The sequence below is a fragment of the Nannochloropsis gaditana genome, assembly GCF_000240725.1.
Source record: "Nannochloropsis gaditana CCMP526 unplaced genomic scaffold scaffold913, whole genome shotgun sequence".
Taxonomy (NCBI): Eukaryota; class Eustigmatophyceae; order Eustigmatales; family Monodopsidaceae; genus Microchloropsis; species Microchloropsis gaditana.
The window spans coordinates 1,945-10,485 of NW_005803040.1; the positions used below are offsets into that span (position 1 = coordinate 1,945).

The 8,541-nt window shown below is 52.7% G+C and overlaps 3 protein-coding genes across 3 annotated transcripts; 2 read left to right on the forward strand and 1 right to left on the reverse strand.

Annotated features, from left to right (window-relative positions):
- Positions 1–786: 786 nt before the first annotated feature.
- On the forward strand, positions 787–2,306 carry NGA_0453601 (light-harvesting protein). The gene is made up of 4 exons (XM_005853402.1): positions 787–1,112; positions 1,325–1,470; positions 1,659–1,757; positions 1,882–2,306. Exons 1-4 carry the CDS (start codon positions 812–814, stop codon positions 1,942–1,944), a joined length of 609 nt encoding a protein of 202 aa, XP_005853464.1. The 5' UTR covers positions 787–811; the 3' UTR covers positions 1,945–2,306.
- A 570-nt stretch (positions 2,307–2,876) lies between these two features.
- NGA_0453500 (acyltransferase 3) lies at positions 2,877–8,145 on the forward strand. Its single transcript, XM_005853401.1, has 2 exons — positions 2,877–5,546; positions 5,700–8,145. Exon 1 carries the CDS (start codon positions 2,907–2,909, stop codon positions 5,544–5,546), a length of 2,640 nt encoding a protein of 879 aa, XP_005853463.1. The 5' UTR covers positions 2,877–2,906; the 3' UTR covers positions 5,700–8,145.
- Positions 7,387–7,935, reverse strand: NGA_0453700 (u3 small nucleolar rna-associated protein 10 and nuc211 domain-containing protein; the record flags this gene model as incomplete). The annotated part of the gene is made up of 1 exon (XM_005853403.1): positions 7,387–7,935. The coding sequence occupies one exon, from the start codon at positions 7,933–7,935 to the stop codon at positions 7,387–7,389; it is 549 nt and encodes a 182-aa protein (XP_005853465.1).
- Positions 8,146–8,541: the final 396 nt, after the last annotated feature.

An 8,541-nucleotide genomic window follows, 5' to 3' on the forward strand; every position in this document is an offset into this window, starting at 1 on the left:
TGCGAGTAATCGCGTGAACGTTCCGTCCATGGCGGACCCTCTCGCGGATTATACATCGTGCGGCGAGCAGCAAGTATCTGCAGCTAGCGGGCAGCACGGATCTGTTCTTCGCTTCGGGGTGCAACGCATCGTTTAGACCTCCACAAAACAAAGCGTCTCCACAGTCTTTGGACATACTTTGTGCATTTAAATCAATTAAATTACGCGTCGGGGGCCCAGCCATGCACCGTGTTGCCACCAACTTGCTATTTTTCTTTTTCACGTCCACGACTTGAGGCATAAAGCGATGAATCGAACAGCTCGGAACGGCTTATTGAGCCGCAAATCCCGCATTTATGTCCTGTGATACACGAGTAGCCAACACTGAGCCCTCCATCACTCCATGCCATGCACGTATATCTAATTAAGACACCTCTGGGAGGTGGGTGGTCGCAGGGGGAGCGGGCGCTTATTTATGTTTTTTGAATGGAATCAAGCGCGTGGAACGTTATTCGTTCCTTGAGGCGGATCCATTTGCTTGTTGCCTATCGCCCGTACCGCTTTTTTCTTTTTTAAGAACGCTTTGAGCTTTCCATTGGTTTGTACTCCACAACTTGACCATATCATGTGCGGCATATTATCCATTGATACCAAGTATCTGCGTTGTCTGAATATGTGTGTATTAGATGTGAATAGTGTCAGTGGCCTTGTAAAGGTAGCCTTCCATGCTCCAGGATCCCGTCTACCATCGGTACGTGCTTTCCTGATCTATTCTAATCCGTTCCTCACCTGCGTCTATAACCTCACACAGATTTGTTCTCTAACTAAAATTATGAAGCTCTTGTCTTTCGCTTGCCTCATCGGCGCCGCTGCCGCCTTTGTGCCCCCCATGCCCGTTACGACTCGTGCCCGCGGCGCTGTCTCCATGATGGCTGAGAAGTCCAAATCCATCCCTTTTTTGCCCCGCCCGCCTGCGCTGGACGGCACTGCCCCGGGAGACGTGGGCTTTGACCCGGTCGGGTTCACAAGCTGGCTGCCCTTGGCGTACTTGCAGGAGGCCGAGATCAAGCACTGCCGCATCGCCATGTTGGCAACCCTCGGGTGGATTGTCGCGGATTTTGTCCACCTCCCTGGTGCGTGACTGTGCCCGCCGATTTTTTGGATATGTAGAGCTGAAGCAATATGGTCTAGAATGGGGAGGCTACATGTGGAATCGCAGATTGGATGGAGATGGGGCGTCACGGCGTACGCGACGGAAACCCATGTCCCTCTCCTTCAAGATGCGTGACTTCCGTTTCCCTTTTGTTGACGGATTTTCCACACCTCTCGCTATCCCCTAAATCAGGTGATGTCCACGCTGTTAGCTCCCTGGCCGCCCACGACGTGGCTGTAAAGTCGGGCGCCCTCGCCCAAATCCTCATCTGGACCTCCATCGCGGAAGCGATCTCCGTCGTTGCCATCTCTCAGATGCTCGAGGGCTCTGGCCGCCAGGTATCTTTTACTTTCCCTCATCATCTCGCATCCGTGTTCGTATCGGACATGGTCCCCAGTGGACGGGTTCAGCGTCAGCTTTATCTTTTGTGTCTGTCCGCATGTTCCTGTAGACTTCTTTGTAGACTTCTTTGCACCCACTCGTACCCTTTCTTATATTTTTGGCATCATTTCTTCTGTATGAATAGCCCGGTGACTTCAAGTTCGATCCCCTGGGCTTTGCCAAAGACGAGCAGACTCTGAAGAAGCTGCAGCTGAACGAGCTCAAGAATGGACGTTTGGCCATGGTAAGTCTCGTAGCAAGGCAGTGATTCTTTCGAATGCACGATATTCTGCAAGGTCTCTTCTCTTGGTGGCACAAAAGTAGGTACTAAATAATATATGACTTAACGTTGTCTCTTTCACGCACAGCTCGCCTTCTCTGGCATTGTCACCCAAGCCGCCCTGACCGGCCACTCCTTCCCGTACATGTAAACCTTCTCGATTTATCTCTCCGTTCGTCAGAAAGTCAGCGTCGTCATTCTCCTCCCACATTTAAGCCCGTAGCCGTCGTGGTCGCATACATGTTGAATTCGTGTATGAAAACCTCTCGCTGGTGCATCTTGATCAACCATTTTGCTTCCAGACATAGACTTTGTATCTTCTTTGTGAGACTTCGAGAGAATATATTTTAGACAGCGTAAGTGACGTGAGAATTGATTGCGCGTGCGTGCGAGGCTGCAAGAGGCAGACAGCAAGTGTGAAGGAGAGTGGATTGCAGAGAACTAGAGAGGCAGAAGAAAAGAGTCGCGAGCGAGCATCTAGGTCTAATTTAAATTATGTCTCCGGAATTACAATCTCTAAGTTGATCTTCCATTATTTGATTTAAAGTCGTCAAATTGTGGTTCAAGGCAGAGCGATCGCCCTATGTTTGGAGAGGTCATCAGGAGATCGGGCGGACCATCACATTGGTTCGCTCTGCTCCTGTAGGCAGTGTATGGTATCCGCTTCTTCCAACTTACCCAGGTCATGGGAAGTAACAATGGCGTTATAGACTTTCAACGTCAAAATATCGAGCTGTGCAGATACGGAAGTACAACGGGAAACAGACAATGGGATATAGCCCAGCCCCCTGTGGCGGCGGCACAAAAATGTTTTCAAAATTTCAATTTCAACGGAAAGCCGTTAGCGGCAGCTTCCCAGGTGGATATGGGCCTCTCAGCCTGGGGGCGCCGGCTCCCCGATTGATATGGAATTATGGAGTCTATTACCTTTCATTCATGACCTCAGGCACGCTATTATGATCGGTATGGTAATTGAACAAGCTGTTATTGTCCCTTCTGACTCGATCTCATTCTATTGCCAGCTTACTTTTACTAAACCAACTGCTATACATCCGATTTCTCTGATACATCTCCACTGTCGCAAGGATCAGTGCATTGTCACAGTGCTAAATCATGTTTAAGAACGGACGCCCCATTTTCCGGAAAAAGGGCTCCTCATCCAGTAAAATGGATGAGAGTGCCTCGGAAACGATTTCGAAGTCCTCCGCGGCAGCCACAGTCAACAACGTGCCTGAGACTACGACCACTCTCTCTTCGAACCCTGTCGCTTCGTCCTCGGCCCCTGTAAAGGACAAGCTAAGTACAACAACGAACCCCCCTGCTGGAAAAATTGTTGCTGACTCAAGTGACTCCACCAAGCACCGTCCTACCAAAAAAATGGAGTCTCTTCAAGCCTTACGATACATCACGGCCTTGCAGATGGTGTACTTCCATTATTTTCAAAACACACCTTGGCCTTTGTTCAATCGAGCCAGTGCATGGGGTAATTCACCCTTCACCTTCATTCTGATGCTTTCTGGCTTTGTCATGTCCTACGTGTACGGACGTAACGACAAGAAGATCGACGTGACGGAATTTCTTATCAAGCGATGGGCGAATCTCTACCCTCTCTATCTCGTCACCGTTATCGCTGGGTTCCTTCTTATTCCTTCGCAAGTCCCGCAGCCGTTGGCTATGCTATTTATCCTCTTAGCAGGCGCCAGTGGTTTCATCCCTTCCGCCTTCATCAACGATATCAATACTCCGGGATGGACAATTGGAGCGCTCTTCATCCTCTATTCCATCTTTCCTTTCTCCGTGCGCATGCTCAAAGCGTGCTCAAGGCGCACCCGGATCTTTGTCTGTATGCCGATCTTCTTCGCCTGCTCCATCGCCAAGCCCGTCTCGGATCTGTCGGTCAATTTGGGCATCCTAAGTGGCTTGGTCCGCTTGGCCGCCTTGTCCTCCATCCCGGATTTCCTTCAGGGAATCAACCTTGGTATTCTCTTTCTCGAGCACGATTGGACAAAACATCCCCTTGTCCTGCAGAAATTCGGCATGAGCGCCTGCTTGTTGGCGCTCTGCTGCATTTTCGTCTTCGTGGACCTCTTTGACCTGCCCGTCTTCTTCCAGCTGTGGCGTGCCTATGGCATGTTGCAACCCCTGTGGATGGCCGTCATTTGGTACGCCGCCCACGGCAAGGACTACTTGTCCCTCATCTTCGAGCTCCCTTTCATTTCGTACCTGGGGAACACGTCTTTTGGGGTGTACATCCTCCAACAGCTCCTGATCGATTACAAGTGGAAGAACGACCCCTTCCTGCTGATGAACAACCATCCGCAGCTCCTTTCCTTCTCCCTTATTTTGACGGCCTTGGGTGCACTTGGATATCATTGCATCCAATTGCCGTACCAGCCGTACATCAGTCGGGAGGGCAACGCGCTGTTGAAAAAGTTCCGCGCCTCCCGTTGGGGCACGGCCTCCAAGAGCCTTCTTTTCCTGATTGCGGACACGTGGATCGGACGGGGGCTGACCTGGATCGCATTCTACGTCGGATACCTCATCTACACGAACTACCAACCCTGCCTGCCCGTTGACTTCGACCAGAAGCTTGTCAACACACGGTGGTTCACCCGGAACGATTGGAACTGGCTCATCAATTGGTACATGACGCCGTGCACACCCCGACGGCTGATCCCCATCGAAATCAGCGACATTATCGAGTACGCGGCCATGGGCCTGGCTGCCCTGGGGCTCTTGGGGTACGTCCTCAGCTACCTGGGGGGTGCATCGAAGGTTTTCTCGCAGCCGGGCCAACGCCCCACCCGGAATGTGGATCTCAGCGATGTGGAAAGCGCCGTGGTCCTGCGCGTCGTCTGCAGGTCTCACACGCCCGCCGATGAGATCACCGCCACATTGAACCGCCTGATCGACGTGGCCTCTGAATTGAAGACCCAGTACCCGAGCAAGACGATTGCCCTGGAGGTGGTCGGAGCGGCGGGGACTTACGACTACACCCTCCCTGCCTCCCTCCCGCCGTCGTCCTTGGACGTCACCCTGCTCAACATGCCATTCGAAGCGGCCCGATCTCGCAGCCAGACACAACCCCAGGATATGATCATCAGCCTTCCGGTAGGCGCCCGTCTGGGCAGTGCCTCCGCCATCCTCCGTATCCTCTCCCAGGCGTCCAGTAAGGCCGTGGTGGCCTTCTCTCTTGGTGTGGACGGCTCTGACGAGGTCCTACCCAGTCTGGGCACTTTGGCAGAATTGAATTTCCAAGCACCTCTTTCTCGCCGGCCCTGCCTTTTGGTTGGCACGGCCGCATTGCATCGGAAGCTTTCCAGCTACGCCACTTTCGCGGCCTTGGAGCACGGGACGCGGGGTTCTGACCTCTTAGCCCTTGCACCCGCTCCCTCGTCCTCCCTCCCGCTCTCCCTTGGGACCTTCCACTCTACCCCTTCCCTGACCGCCCACCTGGCCCGGCGACGCGCTTTCCTCAAGCGGGCCACCGTGGACTGGACGTCGACGGAAATGGCCGCGGAGGCCTTTCGCCTCCTCTGTGAGAGCGCCTTCCACCTGGGCTTCGTCCTTGCCTTCGCCGTCGTCATTGGGACGCCGGTCCACATTGTGTATGCCCCCGGCAACTACTGCAACTTCTACTGGTACGTTCCGGCCTCTCCCCATGTTCCAACTTTTGAAACATGGCTGGAGGGCTCTGTGGGAGGGATGATGATGATTCTTAATTGTACCCGCGTGCACCCTACATCTGTCTAGTGCTTGAGTGCTATCTTCCATGGGCCGTGGATGTGTGGTATACGGTGGCAGGCGTCTTTCTCGTTGCTGGATCCCGCCCTCCACGCTGGGCTCACCCTGCTTTTTCCCTTCCCCTTTTCCTTACGCTTTCCCTTCCCCTCGCTGCTCACGCAGGTCCAACCAGTGCACGAACGGCGTGGCAGAAGGGATGTACTTGTCGCGCGTGATCATGACCTGTATTTGTGCCATCTACACGACCGGTTACTTCGCGCGATTTTTGTTCGCTTTCCGACTGACGGAAGGCGGTTTGGTCCGTTCCATCATCTTGACATTCCTCCTCCTTTTCCTCCTACCTGTGACGGCTTTCGTGGAAGCGGGTCACTGCCTGTGGGCAGCGTTTGCTATGTTCAATCCAGGGGCGATCGGAGTGGAAAAACGGTCCACAACGCCCTCCTCTGTTGCCAAGCAAAACTCCATGGAAACATCCTTGTTCAGTCCTTCTGCACATGCATAAATAAAAAGGTTGTCGGTCGGGAAGTAGGCATCAAAAAGGCTGCTTTTGGGGGAAGGGGAACTTTGAGGCAGAGCTCACGTGCGTCAAAATCTCAGTAGCTCGTCAGCTACAGAGGCGCGAAGCATGGACGTGAACGGAAGCCTGATAGCGAACGATAAAGGTGGGAGACGAAAGAAAGCAAGAAGAAAAATTGCGGAAACATATTGTAGACAAGACACGAAGGCGGGAGTGGGGTCCAGGAGAGTGTCCTCCCATGAAACTGCAGTAGAAATTTCACAGAAGAGCGGGCCTGGGAAAGGGATATGATTGTAAGGGTGTCCACAAATTGCATTGTTTACCTGGCGATGGCAACGATTGTGAGGGTGTGTGAGAAGAGAGAAGCGTGATGATATGACGGTATGGGTTTGATGAAGAGCATTCGCACTGACACACAAAGGGTTGGAACCAGTCCTAGTCATGGTGGGCCAGAATTTAGAGATGCAAGTAAACGTGATCACGCTGAGGGGAAAAAGGCATGAATCACAAAGCTTTGAGGAAAAATATGGGATATCATTGTATTGTCACAATATGAATGGCACAAGTGTGAAGCAAATAGAGCGAAGATATAGAATGATAATGTAGTGGCGAGATTGAGCTACTATCTTATACCTGTAATCAAGCCCTAATTGACTTTTCGTGGACGAGATTTTTGCCTCTTTAAATCCCAAAAAAACAGAGCATGGGTTGGTCGCACATGAAAGCAATGTGGAGGGATGAAACAGGCCGCAGCATGTGTGACGCTCTACCTCGACACTAAAATCCTTACCCTTTTGACCTCTGACCCTTTTGATCCTTTGAGTTTTCCTTCTAGTTCTCTGTACTTACATTGACCGGTAAAACACTGCGATTGCCTGCCCTCATTACATACAGAGGCAGCGTCCCCACTAATCCTGCACAGAGCGGCCAAATTTTTCTCTCTTTAATCATTATATTGTCCGCTCCAGAGTCTAAACCCTGTATATTAAGGCCGCTGCGCCGAGTCCCTTTTTTGGTAAGACATTCTTGAGAGCTCTATTGGCACCATCAGCGCTCGACATGCTTCGGCCTTCAAAAGGTTCGGACTTCTTTGCCCACCTAATCCATGCGTTTTCTGATGTAGAAAACTACAAAGAAGTCACGGCCCCGATGTATGCGCCCAACTTGCTTCTCCTAGAAAGCAGAGCCCTATCCACTCGGGTAATAGCAAGGACTTTATCAGAGACCGGGTCCCTGTCCCTTCTCCCCAAAAGGATGCAGGTAAGCCCGTAAATCCGACGAAGGGGACAGCCAAAACAGCACCACACGGATCTCTCTTCCCTTCCCTCCCCCCTAGGCCAAATAACTCTCCAAACTCTCCCCACTCAAGTCTTCAATGTAGGCAATGGTAGTCTTACATTCCTCCACCACCTCCTCCCTCTCGTCCTCCAATAGTTCGCTCAAGTAGGCAATGCTCTCCGGCAGCATGGCCAGGTACTCCTCGCCCACTACGACGAAGGTCTCTCTCAGCGTCCGCAACGCCACCCAGCGGACCTCCCAGGCTCGTGCCCGAGTCTGCATGAGCACCTGATGGTGGTAAGGCTTCCACAACACGTCTTTCCCCGCCGCCAGGGCCATGTAAGCGAGGCAAGGGATGAGATTCGCCTCCGCCAGTGCCCGGTAAGTGGAATTAGCAGAGGGGGAGGAAGCAGGAGGGAGGAAGGAGTGGAGGCCCGTTATCAGTCCCGTGAGGAGGGGAAGAATGGCGTCAAAGCGCGTTTGCGTCAGGAAATTTCCGTCCTCCTCGCCCTCGTCGTCGCACTGAAAGCACTTGGTCAAAGCCGTCAAGATCAGGGTGATGAGGATCGGGCCTTGCTTCTCAGGCTCCAACCCGCCCTCCATCCTGTCCTCCCCGGTGGCTCCCTCCTCCTCCCGCCGACGTTTTTTCTCCTTCTTCTTCTCCTTGGAGACTTCCCCGTTGTGAACGGCAAGAATGCTGGAGGGCACAGAGGAGGAGGACGGGATGGAGAAAAGACGTAAGTCTGCTTGAATGTCGCTCCAGATGTAGCCAAAGTATGGCACAAAAATGCTCTGCAAGGAGGAAAGAAAAGAAAGGAGGGAAGGAAGGAATGAGGGAAGGAGAGAGGAACGGAGGAATGAAGATGAGAGGAAGAGTGAGGTAGGCTCCCATGTGTGCAGAATAGAAACCTTCTCTCTGTCTTTCGCGTCGCTCCCTCCTCTCCGCGAAATTAAGTCTCATTAAGACCGTCCAAGGCACGCGCACCCCTCCCGCCTATCTCCCTTCGACCCCACTGCATCTACCCCTGACCCCACTTCGATCACAGACTCCCATACAAGGATATCCACCCAGGCCACGCCCTTTTCGATCAACCGTAAATATAGGTGCCGCCCGCCCGGGGATCAAGGGCCATCTGGAAGAAGTCAAGCAGAAAAGAAGACATGACGGTGTTTTACCGACCGCACTTCCTCCCGCCCTCCCTCTCCCAC